General features: G+C 43.3%; 1 protein-coding gene and 1 long non-coding RNA gene across 8 annotated transcripts in view; one reads left to right on the top strand and one right to left on the bottom strand.

Annotated features, from left to right (window-relative positions):
• The window catches only part of CELF2 (CUGBP Elav-like family member 2), a 303,992-nt gene extending 299,096 nt beyond the window's left edge, over positions 1 to 4,896 (top strand). For 6 of the 7 annotated variants that reach the window (XM_032881609.1, XM_032881611.1, XM_032881612.1 and 3 more), the window contains one exon: positions 2,147 to 4,571. In XM_032881609.1, coding sequence (XP_032737500.1) covers positions 2,147 to 2,274 — 128 coding nt within the window. In that variant the 3' untranslated portion in view covers positions 2,275 to 4,571. Of the gene's footprint in view, positions 1 to 2,146 lie in introns of all 7 variants that reach the window. The other variant, XM_032881610.1, reaches the window with a different exon arrangement.
• Positions 684 to 19,328, bottom strand: LOC116881674. The gene is made up of 3 exons (XR_004385469.1): positions 19,262 to 19,328; positions 1,000 to 1,079; positions 684 to 712 (listed from the first exon to the last, which is right to left on the bottom strand). It is a non-coding gene; the product is annotated as an uncharacterized LOC116881674 (long non-coding RNA).
• Positions 19,329 to 19,529: the final 201 nt, after the last annotated feature.

Raw genomic sequence — 19,529 nt, 5'->3', positions numbered from 1 at the left:
CACACTCTCCGCTTGCCCTCATGTTTTAGAAGCAGGCGCACAGAGCATTCGTTAAATCTATTTCTTGTTTTGCTTTTTGAACCCCTTTAGTCTCCAAAGTGGTTTAGAGGCTAGACTGTTCAGATTATAGATTACCTGCCTGGCAAGTTCTGGGCCAGTCTGAGCTCGAACATATGCCTTCCTCCTTCCTCCAATCTAGTAATTCATGTAGGTGGTAGGCCGTAACAGCACAAAACAGTGCAACAGATGCGGACCGGAGGAAGGACAAAGAGAACTAAATGCGGTGGAGAAAAACATCAAAGGTGGTAGGAATGGTACTCAAACATAGCATCTGGCTACTGGTAATGGGCACTGGGTGTAGAGAGAATGTTTTGGCTTCTAAAACCCCATTATCGTCATGTCTTTCTAATCTCTGTGCCATCACCCAGGAAGGTCTGAAGCCTCTATTGTTAGGGGAATTAGTATGTCCGCCACTGAAAGTCACTGTTTTTACCCAACTGGAAAGGCTGTCTCCACTGTCACTGCTATGACAAGTGCATACTCCCCCCCCCCCCCGCCCCGTGATGGTTCACCAACGAGTGAAATGGAAAGGGAGCTGAACCCCGGGGGGTGGGGGTGTGCACTCGGTGGGAGCTTACCATGCCGAGCTGCCCTGCGCGAGGTTCTGGGCCAGACTTTTACTCCTCATCACTAAGCAATGCCCTGGGCTTATCTGGAGATTGGAAAGGGGCTGTGCTTCAGGGTCTGATTTTGAGAAAAATACTTAGTGCCTTGAAAAGAGATGATATCGGTCCACACACCACTCCTCCAAGTGTAATAATGCAGGCTGCACCCAAGAATGTCGGCAACTGTATTTCGTACTCTGCGCTGTTTTCCGTTTTTATCAAAAGCTGCAGCATCCCCAACCTACATTTCTCAGTGAGCCGACCTAATTTGGGCGGTTGGGGGGGGGGGGTCCCAGATTTGCGAGTCTTAGGTAGCCCATTCCTTCATGCTCACCTCCTGGACAGGTTTCGTTATCCATTTCACCCTTGACCCATTTCCATTCTTTAATCATCTTGCTGCTTCTGGATAAAGACCTAGAAGGAAAGGAGAAAATCAGAGCCCAAATCTTGGATTCGAGAACACACACTGGGAATTAGATTTAGTAAATATCTGCTCCACCGTTTTGCATTTCAGCCTGCCGACGGAAAGCTTTTCTGCATTATACCATACGCTCATTTTTATCAGCTGAGAACTCTGCTAAAGATATACTGATGTCCTTTTCTTCCTCTAGTTTGTAAAGGATTTGCTCTTTAGCAGATAGGTGAAGCAGCTTAGTATAGAACCTTCTGAACAGTTGATGTCGAGAAGGGAAATTCACCCAGTGTAATCGCTTCCTTTCAACACCAGAAGTAGGGACAGCCCAAGCTCAACCCCTAAACATGGGCATTAACTGCAGAAAGCTGTGTGTCCCCTCCCACCCCCACCCCCAGGTTAGAGCAGACTCTGCAATCAGAATTCTGTTTCTGGGTCTTTGCAGACCGTCACTGCTCTTTCTCAAAAGCATGCGCTCCCTGCCATTTTGGCGGTGTCAGTACAGAGAAAGGTACTGGGAAGTCCGTGAGGGTGGCTCTTAATCCCTAAGGTGTTCAGACTCTTTATTCTAGGGGGGTATCAGGTAGCAGTTTCCAGCCTGCTGAATGCAGTGGCACTTTGAAAATGGAAGTTGATATAACGAGAAAGGGCCAGCATTTCCCTTGGGTCCCTAGGTCCCTCTCAGAATTCCACAGTGTTAAAAATCAAGTACAAATACCCTAGAGTTAATTCCCTAACGGACCCATCCGACAGTCGAGCAGGTGTGGGCTGTGTGCGTGCAGGTGGAGAACTGGAATGAGAGGCCGCGTCACTGCAGTGGGCGGTTGCCAGCCCTGCATTTAAACTGCACCTGATTGGGACCCGCGAGCCCCTGGGGACCCCGCGAGCCCCAGAGTATCTATGCCTCCGCCTCTGGGAACACTTACTTAGGCGCCAGGGGTTTTGTCAGAAGGGTTCCAACACAAACAGACCTGAGATCAGTAAACAGACCAGGAGTCTGAGAGTCTGAGATTGTGCTTTTCACAGAGGAGGGGTTTGCTCTCATGATCCTTCCCCTCGTGTCTTCCAGGCTTTGTTAGCTACGACAATCCGGTGTCCGCACAAGCTGCTATCCAGGCTATGAACGGCTTTCAGATTGGCATGAAACGCTTGAAGGTCCAGCTGAAGCGCTCCAAGAACGACAGCAAACCTTACTGATCCCAACCCCAGAGGCTCCCTGCTCTTATTTTAGCTTTCTTAGGGTAAGTCCCACAAGCCAGCCTGTTCTCAACAGGAAAGGCAGAGGAGGACCACATTGCCAACTTTTACCAAGAGAGACGGTTATTTTTACAATAAGGCCTCCATGTCCCCTCCCCATGCCCCCACCCAGTTCGCCATAATTAAAAACTTGGGCTACCTTGTTTCTATCGAGTAAAACTCCTCTTCCAGTTGTGCCACTGTATTTTCCTTTGTTTTGCAATTTGAATCTCCTTTTACCTTTTCTGTTTTGTTCTCATTTTTTGGCTTTTTTTTTTTTTTTTTTTTTTAAAGAAAAACACACATGAATAAATGACATCTTGAGAGTTTAAAAAAGGCAAACAAAGGCTAACGTGCAATTCTAACTCTGAGACCCCTGGTGCCCCAGAGCACTGCCTGGAGAATTCACCCCTCCTGTCCGCGCCCACCCCCTAGGAGGGCGCCAACCGTTTAGAGGTTAAGGTGGTGGCATAGCACGAGAGAGAAGCCAGGAGAAGCACTTAAAACAATACAAACGTCTTTCCACTACATTTGGTTTGTTTTAACAAGTAGGATATTATTTTAGGGTTCAAAGAAACATGACATTTATCGGTCAGATTATTACACTGGTTGTCTATTTTGTTATTGTTTTATTTTAGTTTTTAGAAAGGATTAATGTAAAAAAAAGATTTAGAGATCTGTTTCTTAAAGCTACAGGGTTTAAAAATAAAATAAAAATGAGTGAAAATACTTGATGTTTCTTGAAAGATAAATTTAATAATAAATAAATAATACATAAATACATAAATAAAAAAGAAAGCCACAGGCCTGTAAATTTTATTTGTAAAAAAAGCATTTCTATTTTTGTACAAAATTTTTACTGCCTCAGAAATAATGGAAGTTATTTATTGCCTATTGTTAACTTATTGGGTACCTAAAGAGCAGTTCTCTGTGCTAGCTAGAGCCTTTTGAAGTAGTCTCTAGAGGAATCGTTCTAGGAATGGGCTTTTTTTCACCGTTGAACCCTAGGCCTACAGTTCATGCTTTTCCCTCTTGTTGTTTGTATCTGTCTGACGATTTTGTTCGTAGCTTCCATGATCTATCTAGTTTATAGTTCGGTCGTCTGACTCTCCCCCATATGTCACATCCGTTGAAACTGGATCCTCCCCCCCCCCCCCCCCCGCCTTGTCCCTCCCCAGCCCCCACCCCAAAACTCCCGGAATCCATCCCCTCTCCTCCTCCGGATGGATTCTCTTGGGGTTCCATTGTGCTGTGGATAAATATCGTAAGAAATGCAAATTACGGGAATGGCTCGTAGACTCCCTGATGACCTAAGATTTGCATTAGTTTTTCTCCTGCACCCTTAAGAGTGATTTTGTTGCTGCTGCGTAGATTCTGTGTAACTTTTTACTCTCCCTTGTTTTCTCCCTAGACATCTTCATGCCCGTTAGTTCACCGTTTGCCTAGCATGTCCCTGTGGCGTCTCAAAAAAAAGTTTCATCGTCCCGTCATTGTTTCTGATGTCTTTCTGACCTCACATCACATTTGGTTCTCCTACTGACCTTTGATCTAGTTTGACCTTTGAAATTTGCATGTGACCTCATCTAGCTATGAATTCTGGGAAGTCAATGTGAAAAACATTGCTGCATTCATGCAAGACTGAAATTTATTATTAGACAAATTAATTATAGAAAAAAAACCTGTGGCAAAAACGTTTCTTTCTTATTTTTTTTTTCTTTTCATAAAACAGACTTGAAAGTATTATACAGGGATTGGCATTCTTCCCGGTCACTGGTAACAATAGCAATATGTGTCCAGGGACACAGAATGTTGGTTTCTAACAGACTACTTCCAAAAACAGTTTGAGAAAAAAACTGTCTGATTTTAAGTCTCTAGAGGTCTGTAATAGTTTTTACATTTTTCAGGCAGTGTAAAGTTTTTTGATAAGGCCATTTTAGGTGGCTCACTTTCTCATTAAGATATATATATAGAACCACTTTTTGTAGATTAGTATAAGAAAAATATTTACCCTGTTTTGGGGCAAATGCTACCTATTTGTGTCACCTTTTGCTGAACTGACTCACAGTTAGACAATCCATGGTTTAATGCACATGAAATTACCTATATTTTATACTGTTTCAATGTACAGGAGAAAGGTTACTGTAAACTGTGTTATGTTGGTGCTTCTGTGAATTAAGTTGTGGTTTCAATCATGAGTCTTATGGTCTTAATGTTCTCTGTTGATAAGACAAGTTTAGAATTGGTTTACTTAAAGAATTAAAAAAAAAGTTTGCTTAAAAAAAAAAAATTTCATGTGAGGGGAAAAAAAAAAAAAAAACCCTATTCCAGAATAAGTTTTGTGTTGGCTTGTAAAGCATTGATGTCATTTTTTTTTTTTATTGTGGACTATTTAGATGTGTTGTGTTCAGCAAAATGTGATTTTTTTTTCTTTTAAAGAAAAAAAGTGAAAATATATAGTGCCAAATTCCAAAGGTACTTCCTTCCTAGAGCTTCAGTGTGTTTCTTGTGAGAAGTAATTTGATAACATGGGTATTTTATTATGTGTTTTGTATAAATCCCTAATATTTAAAAAACAAAAAACAACAAAAAAAAGAGGTTAAAAAGTTTGTTAACTTGCTATCCTGTGGTCTTGTTGCCTGAAATTGTTATTGTTTGTTATTTCTCTATGATGTTTTTTGTAAGACATTGTATAAGTGCCCATGTCTCACTTTTTTAACCGCTCTGCACATCAATGCTGTGACGGCAACCTCACGATGTATTTCCTTCATAATATATGGAAACCTCTAAGGTGAGAAAGTTTTGAACTTCTAACCCTTTCTACCCAGAGCTGTCTGGAGCGTTGGTAACTTTTTATACCATTGTCATTTTTGTTTGTTCCAGGGTGTTTCTAATTTGGATCCCTCTCCCCTCCCCCCCATACATCTTTGAGGTTTTGGGTTTTTTTTTTTAATTTTTTTTTTTTGTCTTTCTTACCTTTTTAACCTATTGGTTGAGATCCAAAAGAAACAAAACTCCACAAAGCAAATCCGAAGGGAAAAAAATATATTTTCACCATCTCTGTTTTTTGTTTTTCTCCCTACACCACTTTTTTTTTTCTTTTAGTTTTGATTATTTCTGGTCATTTAAAAAAAAAGAATGTGCTGTTGAAATTCCTTCTCTGGTTTTAATTAAAAACAGTTGATTGAATAAAACTTCTAAGGGGGACATTAGGTAGACTGAGCACCTACATTAACCTTAAATTCTATATGCTTTTGAGATCAGGTGTAGGGGTATGTTCTAGTTCAGAATATTTTCATATACCTTCCAGTTAAAAGACTTTGTGATGAAGTAGTGTTTTGAGGGATTTTGTTTCTTAAATACTCTCAGTTAATGATGTTTCTAATCAGCCACTGTGCTGGGCATTCTCTGATCCCAGGAGATACTTCTGATTAAGCAAGGTGTCTGGGGTTAGAAGATGATAGTCCTTTCTTTTCCTGCCTTTTTATTAACTTTATTAATTGAAATCACTGAAAGGGGCCTGACCATCTAAGTCCAACTCTGTTCTTTGTCACAGTTACTGACCAAATACCTAGCACTAGCACCAGATCCTGCTGCCACTCTGTGAAGTGCCATATTACTTTGACTTCGACTTCACGTTGAACAGATCTCTTGCTATCTTGACAAACCCCAGTGTCATCCCGGAAGCCCCAACACAAACTCCTGCCTTCTTGAAAGCAGGCCCTGGAAGCTTCTTTATCTCTAAAGGAGTTCAGAAACTGCTGGCTCCCTTTCCTTCCTCCTCCTCCTCCCACTCACTACTCTGTTCAGTAATACGTGTATGGATGTGATAGCCCTGGGATGGAAAGGACTAGCCTCTAATGATGCAAAAAAAAACACACAAAAAAAAAAAACCAAAAAAAAAAAAAAAAAAAAAAAAAGACACAAAAACTAAACACAAAACAAGTTTCCTTCTTATAGCACATGCACTTACAATGAAATGATTTGTATTATCCTCACACGTGTTTACTACTGCTGGGGCCTTCCTTCATCCTTTGAGGGCTATTTTGTACTTCCTGCAGCCATCAGCTTAATGCCAGGAGTCCACGCACATCTCTCACACACAGCATAGGGTGGTTTGTGGACGCGCAGCACACAAGAGAACACCATCTGATTTCCAGCTGTCCTCCTCTCACTCACCCGCATCTCCCCAAGAGGAGCCTGAGTGCCGGTGACAAGAGGCACAGGATGGGCATTTCATATTGGGTGTTTCTTATTTTGCAGGTAACCAAAACAGTACATGTTGGGGGGAAAGTCGGGGTTTTTGTTTTTTTGGGGTTTTGGTTTTTGGTTTTTGGTTTTTTGTTTTTTTTTTGCATGTTTGCATTGTTTAAAAGCTGACCCTCCTCAGAGACAAATTGTCCTTTTACTCACTTTATCTTTTAATATCAAAAGGAAAAAAAGCTGCAAGGGTGCAAAGGGCCTGTGCCAGAAGGAAAAACACACAGGGAAACTGCTTTTTTTTAAATCAAGTGTAGAGAATAGTCGTTTTTACACTAAATTAGAGAATTGTGATAAAATGGCAGTCCTCAAAGGCGTAACAAGTTCATCTTTCTTTCACCATAGGGGTTATAGTTCTTTGGCTTGTGCTACTCTGGACTCATTTTACTGTTTGTTTTTATTATCTTAAGTGCTAATTAACAAGAAGAAATAAAATTTTAAAAAAACCTGTAGTTTCATTACCTTTTTGAATAATGTCATACAAAAAATGTATTTGTGTTTTTTTGTGCTGTGAGAATTGTTTGTAGATTAATAGTATCATTTTGTTTAGAATTACAAAATAGTTTTTAAATATTGTCTGAGAAAAGCCAAAGTTAATGCAACCTAGTGGAAACTGTAAGACCATTTGAGTATTGTTTGTTTTATTGATGCATTTGGTTTTGTTGTTTGATGGAATTTGAGCCAAAAAAAAAAAAAATACGCAGGCTTTCCTATTTCTACAACTGATTGTACTTACGCATTTTGTACCAGTGGAACTTTTTATACTGGAGATTAAAAAAAAAATGGAAATTTTTGTGGCTTACTCTAGTGGGCCCCCTGACAATGACTGATTTCAAGTTTGATTTCTGACGGATAGAAAGAAAGTTGCTTTTCTTTTGAGAATTAAAAACTTTGGCTTGATTTCTTTTTTCCCTTTGCTTATATCTAGCATTAGAATTTTGTCTTAAAATACAGCGGTAAGTTTCACTTTTTATTCTGTATTGTGCAGTTACACAATAAGGTAATTAGATTTAGAAGTACTCAGTCACTTTAAGTGGATAAATGTATTAGTTACAACTTTAGGGGTTTGCTTTTTTGCTGTTTAGATCGAAGTTTCTTCTGATTCTTCTGTCCTCATTGTGAACATAACCGTGTAGTTGAGACAGTCAAACTTATTTTTGTAACGTATGTTATTGTGTGATGCAGTTTTTTGCTTCTGTCTCCAATATTAAACCATTTTCCTAATACTTGTTTCTCTCTCTGCGTGTTGTATTGTTGGTAGTCATTATGTGTTGGTGATACATCTACACACCTCACTGTTTCACGTATCTGTTTTTTTTCTCTATGTTGTGTAAAAAGATACAGTCGATTCCACCTAAGTGAATATCTGATTTGGGGAAAGGGGGAGACTGCACACCAGCCACCTCTGATTTCTGTACAAAAGCCCATTTTAACCACTGCTCCCAAGACTGCTGCTTATTTCTCTCATTCACCTAAGTAACTGCCTACAGAGTTGGACTTGCCAAGGCCTCTTCTGGTCTTCTGACCCCACTGGGACCGGGCACCCTCCCACCCCTCTCCCTCCCGTGGGTGCGCGGGTGCAATCCCGAACGCTCGCCCACAGCGGCCGCTGCTTTGCTGCATCCCTTTAAGAAATGTAAGAGGAGCAGCAGCAGAGCTGGGGTTCCTTCTACCTCCCCACAAGTCTAAAGGCATATCGTTACCAACTCTTCCAAGGAACGAACCACGTTTTTAAAGAGGTGAGCTCGGAGGGAAGAAGCGACACACTGACCCGGTCAACAGAGATGCGAAAAGGTTAAACTGAAGTTTACACATTCCTATCCATCACGACCTACTTACAGAAAAGTAATTTAAATTATTTCTTTTTTAGAGCTGGTTGAATCCAGGGGCAGCTTTAATTATTGAAGATAACAAAGGGACTATTTCCAAGTGCTCAAAAGGAAGCTCTTACTCGGTGAGGTGGGAGGGGAAGGAGGTGAAGGTTCTCACGCTCACGTCTTCACGATACATCATCGTTTTCCAAACGAAAGCCAAGAATGCCATAAGCACCCACACGACTCCCTCCTGAGTCAACACCTTGTCCCTCACTATCACCCCAACCTCAGTTACCAAAAGAGAACTAAAGCCCTCTGAAACCGAAGCTCCAGGCCCGCTCCCTTCTCGGCCCATCTCTTATGCTCAGGAATCTGACTGCTCTCCAAGTGCTCTTAAGAGATTCCACTGATGTCTGCTCCCTCTGTCTTAGCTCTCCTTCCAACTTTTCAGCCGCACAAACTCGGTCTGACTCAGGCCACCCAGCACCGGGCAGCCTTCCTCCCGCTGCCCGTGAGATTGTCCCCGCAGGTGCTCCAGCCCTTCACGCTCTGGTGTCAGCGGCCCCTCTGACCCCTAGATTGTCTTTTCCAGTCGGCTCAACCACAGAGGGACCTGCTGAGGTGGAGGAAAGGAGGCTCTTTCTCCCATAGGCCGAACACCTCAGTGAAGTGACTTCCACCAGCTCCAAACCTGCAGAGATGGGAGCTGACTTCCTGCCAATACTTCTGCTTTAACTCTCATAGCCTCCATCAGATTGCCTCTGAATACCCACTGCTTACCTTAGTGGGGCAAGATGGCTAAGGGTGTGATTTCCTTTTTCTTCTTTTTTTTTTTTTTCTTGATGGGAAGGGTGTGAGGGAGGGAGAAGGAAGAGAAGAGGATGATCAGTTCTTTCCAAGATGCAAGTGTTTATTTTTAAAATCTGTACATAAGAATGAATGAATATATATATATATATATCTCTACAGAGAGATATATATATCTCTCTCTCTACCATTTGGCACAAGGCAAAATACTCATGCTAAGTAAAAGAAGGGAAAGACAAAGCCAGTTTTTTGTTGTTCTTTTTTAGAGAAACAATAAAACCAGAAATTCTCCAAAGAAGGGGACAAAACTGCTAGTTCCCTTAAGCATTCATGATTGTAAAGTTGGTCCCTGCTTAAATTCATACTTATCATTTTGATTCTGTACACCACCACTGCAGTGTTAGTTAGCAAGGTGTATGTTTGCCACCCACGGATCACCTGGGGAAATGACAGGACTGTCAACGTGTACAGCGCTGACAGCAGCCACACCTCTGCCCAGCCCACGACACTCCCCAACAAGCCTCGGGCGGGGCCTCTCAGCTGGCAGGCTAGGAAACACAGTGAACATCAATGTACTGTGAATCGTTCCTGATAAGTGAATAAAACATTGTGACCAAACAATCAGCTTATTCACTTATCAGGAATCGACTGTTCTGCTAATTTGCTGTTTTTGTTTCTCATCTCTGTTGTAGCTCACTATTTTTGCTGTGTTCTGTTTTCTCCTCTCATGCTTGGGCAAAAATCACTGGGAATATTACATGTGACCATAAAACGTTTATATCGAGTGAAATGATATCTTAACAAAATCTATGCACTTGCTATCAGGAACACAATACTGGATGTGTCTTATATATATTGAACTATATAGTACTCGATTTCTTAAATAAAGCTTAAGAAAGGACTCTGTTGTGTGTACAGTTAATGTGATTATTTTTCAAGGCAGTGTTTCTAAGGGGTATTTTTGTTCTTTTAAGTCTTGAGTGATACAGGATATTTTTCATTAAAATTATATCACTGGCTTTATGACTTAATATTCAATAAATTTTCTTTGGAAACAAAATGGAGTGGGGGGAAGTTCTTCTGAGCACATTTTAGCAACAGACATCTGGAAAACCATCCCCTCCCTGGTGACCATGGCAAACCTCTACCCAGGGCATGATGGGTGGCAGGAGACAGCAATCCCTTCACAACAGCCCAAGGCCCCTGGAAAGCGTCTAGAATCTGCCCTAAACTAGAAAACCCAACTGCCTTTCTGAATGTGATCCCTTCAGGCTCAGAAGAAAGGAGACAAAAAAAGAAAGCTCCGGGAATAATGCTGGCTTGCCCTCAATGCTTTTCCACAGTGATGTGACACCAAAAACTCTCTCTAGGCCGCTGGAGCACAATGGCCGCTCTATTCAGGACCGCAAAATGGGAGAGAGCAAGAAAGGGTGTTTGATCATTCAGGATAAGAAGGGAAAAATTTCAAAGCCATATGTGAGGGAGACATCCTACAACAGCTGCGGTGCTTAAATGGGAGTCCTGCTGCTTAGCCCCTTGAAGAAATACTTTTGAAACATTTCCTACAGGCCATAAGTCTGAACAGAATGGAGCTTTCTCTTGGATATTTTTGCTTTGGGGTTTTATGGTAGATTTGTTTTTCTTGATTGATGTTTGATTCTAGGAAAAACTCCTAAACTTCTACTTGCAAAACAGCACAGACATCCTAATCCTTTATAAAACAAATCTTAGTAATCCCTGATAACGAGGGACGGAGAGAGTGCGGCTAATGGAAATCCAGAGGATGGGAAATTCTTCAGCCGGTCTCTGCCTCCTCCCACCCCAAACCTCCTACTCATCAATTCGGCACAAGAACAAAACAACTTCTAGTGACAGTAAAGGATCAGAGAAATAGCCAAGGGTAGTTAAATCAAAGGGTCTAGACAGACTTTGCTTGCTGGAGCCACGTAGTTCGAGGTTAGAGGAAAGAGGTTCTCTTTAAAAAAATAAATAAATAAAAATTAATTAACGTTTTGAGAACCACTGCTCTGAATGACCCGGGCTCCCGCATTGCAGAGCAGGCTCCATGAGGAGGTGCCGGAGGAGAGAACTTTCCTCATACATACATCCAAGGTAATAACGTCAAGAGAGCTCTGAGGCTCAGTCAGGTAAGAAGGGACAGCAAGAGATGCCCTCTCCATCCGAGCCCCAATGCAGTGGCCCCCCGCCGTGGACCTGGCACCCAGGGGCTGCGCGCTGGCAGACGTGGCCCCGAGTGATGCTTGAGGGTCTGTCAGGTGCTTTATGGAAAGGCCACATTTCTTTTCCCCTTGTTCTGTGGGGCAGCAAAGGCTGGTACCGACTCATACCTGCCCACACCTGTAGGATGTTTTTAAAAATAAAAAATATACAAATACAGAGATAATCAACATATAAATCTAAAAGACCGGTCAATTATAGTTAAAGCCCCAAATAAAAGTCCCCTATTTTGAGACTGCATGAACTTTCTACCATGAAGCTGGTGTTAAAAGAAGAGGAAACACTTGGGAGCACTCCCTGGTGACTACTGCCTCAGTCTGAGTGCCAGCTCTACCACTAATTATCCACGTAACCTCTCTATGCCTTAACGTTATTAGCAAAATCGGGGTTAAAAAAATACCTTCCACATGGGGTTATGATGAGGATTAATTAAGGCGATACACAGAAAACACTCAGAGCAGGGTCTGTCACACCGCCCATGTTCAGGAAGGTCAACCAGTTAGCAGCAGTGGGAGAAACTACCGACAGTCAGCCCCTCTCTGCCGGCCTGGCCTATTACGCTCTCCTACCCTTAGTCCCCTCCGCCAAGCCCAGAGGGCCCCACAGCTCTCCCTGGGTTCTTGGGACAAATATGGACAAGGTGCAACCAGATACCACTGCTCCTCAAGTAGGGATCTCCACATGAACACGCCTCTGAACAGGCTTTTTCCTCGTGAGAAACTACATTAGAAGCTCGCCCACCCTTCCTCGTGGGGTAACACACCCGCACAGCCCTGCCCTAAGTCCTGAGGACGGAGAACTAACTCCATTCTCAAAAGGGGCGACTGACCCCTCATTCGGATACGCCCCTTCCTACCTCTAAGTATATATTTAGGTCTCTCTTCCCCACAAGAGAAGCCCAGCTATCCAGTTTGGGTCCTAAGTGGGTGTCAAAATCACCTAGAGATTTGCCTGTAACTCCTATAGGTTCTATGCCCTTCCATGGCAAAGGTGTGTCCTCAACAAAAACCAGAATCAAAACAATTTTGACCACCTTGGAAAGAGCAGAGGGCAGGGTTCCGAAGGCTGGATGCGGCCGGGCAGAGGTCTTTCTAGACCATCACCCCCATCTCTACCCGACCCCCAATTTAATCAAAGGCTCTCTGCTTTTGCTTGCTTTATTTATTGGTTGTTTCATGTAAAATTTTATTTAGGAAAAAAGAATTTTTTTTTCATAAAAGCAAAAAAAAACAAAAATTTTAACACGGCTTCAGAAGAAGGTAATTCTGAAAGAGGCTTATCAGTACTTAAGCCTTGTGACAAACAATCACTGCTTTGGAGTTACTCTCTCCTTCTTTCTTCTTTCTTCATCTCTCTACCCCTCCTATCTGCTCATAGTTCTTTGTCCACAATGCATCGTTACATTCACTATTGTGCGCTGTTTGCCCGTTGCTTATGTGTCTCCTGAAGCTAGAACGTGAGCTCTTTGCCGTAGGAGCCTGTCTCTCATTCATCACTGTATCCCTAGCGCCTCACACAGTCCCTGCCATACAGTCAGTGTTCAAAAATGCTGGATGGAGGGACGGCTGACTAGGGAGACGAGTAGGAGAGGGGCGGATGGAGGGATGGGGAGGCAGCTGGGTAGAAGGGTCAAAGAGTAGGGGGGTGGATACATAGATCGATGGACCAGTGTAGCAGGTGATCTTGCTGGGGCTGGGGAGGAGCATTCCTTACTAAACAGACAACTCAGGAAACCCCCATGGAGAGGGAGAGGTCTCATTATGCTATGGGTTGAGGATGATGGAAACTGGAGGCCTCTGGGCAAAAGTCAGGAGCCACTATGGGAGGTCTGGGACACAGGCAGGACAAAGAACACTCATCTGTTTGTGGGTCCCAAATATGCAGGCTCTTCCTTGTTGTCACAGGGCTAATCAGCCACCAGGGCCTGAATGAAAGGACACTGCTACCATTAAGCCACGCCACCTGCAGCATACTGTCATTTTTGTAGGTCAAATTTTGCACCCTCTCCAAAATATTTTAGGGCTGTTCCTAGAAAGGTTTTTAACATCTAAGGGACCAGAAAAGCTACAGAACGGAGTACAAATCAATAAGAAAACGACTACAAGTACAGGCATATGACCCCAAGGCATTCCTGAGCAGCAGGTCAACTGCCACTTGCAGCCACTGTCCCTTTGGCCAGCTGAGTACCTCGAGCAGGATGGGGCCTGGACCAGCCCACGGGCAGCATGATACGACTAAGTCACAAGAACAGCTTTGAAAAGGCAAAAAGTTGATGCTGCTACTGGGATGCCACTCAGCCCTGGCATCCAGGAAACGTATCCAGCAATGCATACCAACTTGTCAGTAACTACCACAGCAATAATGCATAATCAGTTAATCGCTCATTTATCTAAAACCTGTGTATTAGGCAGCTACTCCTCGTGAGGCCCTCTAGGAGGGGAAGGGACCGTAAGGAGAAGTACGGGATCCTGCCCCCAGGAAACTGCCGCAATCAGCATATGTGCCAGGTAAAGAGAAACCCTTCAAATGCGAAAGAGTAGATGGGCCAGACAAAACCACGGTCTCTGCACAGCACACGGTATACCCCACAGTGCCTGCATGGGATTACGTACTGAAGATCCACAAAAAGATGGCAGCTCTTCCAGGTTTTTCACGCCTTGGCAGAGCTCAGCACTTACCAGACACAATGTCTCCCTGGCTAGGGCTTAAAGGTTTGTCCAGAAAGACAATGATTAAAATGGGGGATGGAGGCGGAGAAGCCGGCCCTAAAGGCTTCCATTAACCTAAGTCCCTACAAAGGGCAGAGCTGAGCCAAGTGGCTGTGTGGGCTCAAGTGTCACGTCTCCGAACCGGCCAGCCATGGCTCATTCCCACCAGCCCACAGAACCAGTTCCAGCCACTAACTCCATCTCTTTAAAAACTCTGACCGGACACAAACGAGAACCTTCCCATTAAAAAGTATGATGAGATTGGGAGGGGACCGGTAGAGACAGAGCTTTGGCGGGAATGATGGACGGGGCCATGGCACGAGACGTCCCGCAGAGCTGACGGCGCAGTCACCATCCACCTGTACGCAATTCCAAGGCGCACAAGCTCACTGTGCACCCAGGTCTGACTCCGCGCCCCTTCCCAGGCCCTGCGAGTGTGTGCCCACCACCCAGGAGCCTCCTTCGGCTCTCCGACAGCACTAGCTGCACCCCCGGTCCTAGGAGCAACTTCAGCCCAGCACTGTCAGATGCTGCCGGCTTCCCCGGGTCCCCACCCTCTGCAGAGCGGGCTTCAGAGAGAAAGGGCTTTCCAGCTCAACTCGACTTCCCTGCTCCTGCGATGAACGGTGAGCAAGGCGGCCCCTCGCGCTGGCTAGAGCAAGCCAAACAAGGAAACACTGGGGACTCTGCCACTAAGGAACGAGCCACGACTGCTCTCACTAAGGTTGTTTCGGTTGTTCCAGACTCCCACTTCCCCTCACAAGAACCACTAACAACTACTCACGGACAGGACAGCACTGAGAGAATCCTAGAACGCGTGAGGTCAAAGCACTCCCCAGCAGCACAGAGCGCCAGACAGACCACACAGGAAGGGCAAGAGGAACACCACGCACTGCCCACACCGGCCCAGCCCCAGGCCGGCGCACACAACGCCCCCATGTCTGCTCTGAGTGTATGCTTCCTCCAGCGGCAAAACAGAGCCCAGGGTTTCTCCCTCCCCAACCCTGCCCCCAACACTGTGGGTGGCTTCGTGGGAGCCCCTACTCTGGTTTTGCTCCATGGAGTACCCAAGAGATTCTGTGAGGCTTGATCCTGGAGAATGTGACTGTTACAGAGAAGCCGGGAAAGGTGTGCAACAACTAGCACTCAGGTCTCGGGAGACTAAGTTCGCCCTGCAGAGCCTGAGCAGGACCGCGAACCAGCGGATCTGCTCATCTGCAGAACCAAGTCGGCAACACAGTCTGACCACGAAACGCAGCTGCGTGTGCATCTGCCGGACTCGGGTCCTCAAACAGAGGGTTCTGCTGGCCCTGAGCCTGGGCTACCCAGGTCTAGACAGAAGAGCTGAGTCAACCTCTCCTACTACAAAGGATGGCTCCCAGCCCCTCCCAACCAGAAAGCCTGTTAGGGAAAATTGAGACATTGCCCTCCCAATGCCACCCAAGCAGGAGAGCTGAGCCACAGCCCCATCTGCAGCTGAGTATGGCCCCCCGTGCCATCTGACAGAAATAGCGCACAGAACATCTCAAAGCTGCTGCGTAACTCAGCAATGCTCCAGCCAGGAGGGAGGTGGGCAGAGCTGATGACCTCCAGAGCAAAGCCAGGGGTCTTGCTTGGCCAATGAACCTGGGCACAGGTCAGCTTGAGCTAAGCCCACAAAGAGCCTCAGCGGCCTTGGAGCTGCTCCTCCGGCTATGCTTGAGCAGGAAAACGAATTCATAACTCTACCTGCTGTTGAATACAGCCTTCAGTCGGCCCGACGAGAGAACCTCACTAGGAAGCGCAGCCTACGACTCTCCCCGTCTGCGGAGCAAAACCAGTGGCCTCACCTAACCAGGATATTCCGTGGACACTCGTTCCCAAACAACAGAAAGCTAACTCGTAGTCCCACCTATTGCTGAGCATAGGACCCGATGCAGAGCAACTAAGCCTGACCGAAGACTCCAGGCAACCAAGGAACCCAGCCTACATCCTCACTTTGGCAGGAAACCAAGGTAACAGTCCTACCCAGCTCTTCTCAGCAAATGGCCCAACCCTCCACTCTGACCTCAGAACTCAGTTCCTTCCTCCAAAAACAAACCCTAAAAGCAGGCCCCACCAGCCCAAGGACATTACTAACAGGCACATCCAGAAACCCTGACTGAACTAATGCATGAAAACTACCTCTGCGAAAGCAAACTGGCAAAAACTTAGAGAAGACACTTACTCAGATGTGCAGATACCAGTGGAAGGTAACAAAGATCACAAAAAAAAATTCAGGTAAATTTGACACCACCAAAAGAAACTAGTGAATCTCTAATAACTGACCCTAAAGAAAGACATCTATGAACTCTCAAAAATTCAGAATAATCACCTGAAAGAAGTTTTGTGAACAACAAAAAAACACAGAAAACTAAATATTAGGAAAGCATTGCATGAACAAATGAGGACCCCAGAAAGAAACAAAAACAGTAAAAAAAAAAAAAATTCTAGAGCTAAAACATACAATACTGAACAAATGAATTCAAATCAGAGCCTTACAAGTGGATTCGACCAAACAGAATAAACAATCAGTGACCTAGGAAATAGGACATTTGAAATTATTCAGTCATTAGAACAAAAACTTAAAAAGAATGGAAAACAGTGATAAAAGCATATCAGATTTATGGGACAGAATAAAAAAAAAACCCAATATTCATATTACAGGAATCCAGGAGAAAGGAAACAGAGAAGAAAAGTATATTTTTTGTAAAGACTTTATTTATCATTTGCCAGAGAGAGAGAGCGAGCACAAGCAGGGAGAGCAGCAGGCAGAGTGAGAAGGACAAGCCAGCTCCCCACCAAGCAGGGAGCCAACATGGGACTCAGTCCCAGGACCCTGGGATCATGACCTGAGCCGAAGGCAGACGCTTCAACCACGGAGCCAAGCAGGCATCCTAAGAAGGCATATTTAAAGCAATGACTGAGGGGTGCCTGGGTGGCTCAGTCGGTTAAAGCCTCTGCCTTCAGCTCAGGTCATGATCCCAGGCTCCTGGGATCAAGCCCTGCATCCGGATCTCTGCTCAGCAGGGAGCCTGCTTCCCCCTCTCTCACTCTGCCTGCCTTTCTGCCTCCTTATGATCTCTGTCAAATAAATAATAAAATCTTAAAAAAAAAATTTAAAGCAATGACTGAAAACGTCCCCAACCTGGCAGAAAAAGAAGACCTCCAGATCCAAGGAGCCCAAAGGGCCCCAAAAAGGGTGAACCACAACATGGTGAACCACAATAGGTCTACACAGGCACACATTATGATTAAAATGTCCTAAGTCAAAGGAAGAAGAAAGAATTTTTAAAACAGCAAGAGAAAAGAGAGAAGTTACATACAGAGGAATGCCCATAAGATTAGCCACAGATTTCTCAGTAGAAACTTTTTAGGCCCAAAGAAAAGGGATGATATAAGGGGGTGGGAGGTTGGGGGAACCAAGTGGTGGGTATTAGAGAGGGCACGGATTGCATAGAGCATTGGGTGCGGTGCAAAAACAATGAATACTGTTACGCTGAAAAGAAATAAAAAATTTAAAATAAATAAATAAATAAATAAAACAAAATATTAAAAGAAAAAAAAAACTCAACTAAGCATGCCAAACCCAGTGAAACTGTCCTTCAGAAATTAAGGAGGGATAAAGCCTTTCCCAGACAAACAAAAGCAGAAGAAATTCACTAAATCTGCCTTACAAGAATGCTCAAGGGACTTGCTTGAGTGGAAACAAAAGGATATTAGATAACATCATAAAAACTAACAAGGCAGTGTAAAACTCACTGGTAATGGTAAGTATACAATCAAAATTAGATTCTGTAGTACAATAATGGTAGTATGTAATTCACTTCCAACTCTAGTTTAAAAGTTAAAAAAGTAGAAAAAATCCCATAACTACAAAAATTATTAGTTATATAATATAAAAAATTTGAAGATGTTACACCAATTCCTAGAATGTAAAAGGGAGAAAAAACAAAGTATAAGGCATAGAAATTATATGAAAGGTAATTTATTGGTAGTTTAAAATAGGGTTCAGAGCTTTAAGATACTTTATGTAAGCCTCATGGTAACAAGGGAAAAACCTGTATAAATTACACCAAAGAACATATCTGAGAAGTCAAAGCATATGGACACCAGAAGACATGGAAAAAACACACAAAAAAAGGCACCACAGTAAGAAATAAGGAACAAGATCTACAAAACAATTAAAAAAAAAAAACATTTTGCAAAATGCCAATAGTAAGTCCTTACTTATCAATAATTAATTACATGTAAATGGATTAAATTCTCCAATCAAAAGATACAGAATGCCTGAATGGATAAAAAGACAAGATCCAACAATATGTTGCCTACAAGAGACTCACTTTAACCTTACAGATAAACACAGTCTGAGAGTGAAGAGGTGGAAAAAAATATTTCGAGCAAATGGTAACCAAAAGCAAAAACTGGGCTAGCTATACTTCTATCAGGCAACACAGACGTTCAATTAAAAATGGCTCAAAAAGGGGGGAAAGGTCATTATATATGATAAAGGGATCAATACAAGAAACCATAACTGCTTTAAATATTTATGCACCCTGTATTAGAGCAACTATATACATAAAGCAAGAATTAATAGAGCTAAAGGAAAAATAAAAAGCACTTCAATAAGAATTGGGAACTTTAATATCCCACTCTCAACAATGACAAATGAACTAGGTAGAGAATAAATAAACCATGGATTCAAACAATGATAAAGACCAAATTGTCCTACAGACATAATAGAACATTCAATCCAACAAAACAGAACACACATTCTTCTCAACTGCACTTGGAACAATTTCTAGGATGGACCATATGTTAGCCACAACACAAATCTCAAAAAATTCAAGACTGAAATAATATCAAGCATCTTCTCTGACCACCGTGAGATGAAACTGGAATTCAATAACTAGAGTAAAACTGGAAAATTTACAAATACATAAAAATTAAACCACACTCTCCTGAACAAACAATGAGTTAGAGAAGAAATTAAGGAAAAATTAAAAAAATATTTTGAGAAACAAAAATGAAACCACAGCATACCAGAACTTGTTGGATAGAGCAAAAAAAGTTCTAAGAAGGAACTCTGTAACAAAACAGGCATACCTTATCTCCCGGCACTTCATCTGTGCCTCACAGATAGCGGGTGTTCTACAAATCAAAGGTCTGTGACAACTGCACATTAAGCAAGTCTGTCAGTGCCATTTTTCCACCACCATTTGTTCATTTCTTTGGCTCATATTTTGGTAATTCTCGCAAAGTCTCAAACTCTTTCATTATTATATTTGCTGTGCTCATCAGTGATCTTTGGTGTTATTATTGTAATTGTTCTGGGGCACCACAAACCACACCCACACAAGATGGCACACTTAAC

Source organism: Lontra canadensis, unplaced genomic scaffold (assembly GCF_010015895.1).
Source record: "Lontra canadensis isolate GAN:19392208 unplaced genomic scaffold, GSC_riverotter_1.0 scaffold76, whole genome shotgun sequence".
NCBI classification, from domain to species: domain Eukaryota; kingdom Metazoa; phylum Chordata; class Mammalia; order Carnivora; family Mustelidae; genus Lontra; species Lontra canadensis.
The sequence above is the reverse complement of the archived record's forward strand: the minus strand, read 5'-3'. Positions and strand labels throughout refer to the sequence as shown.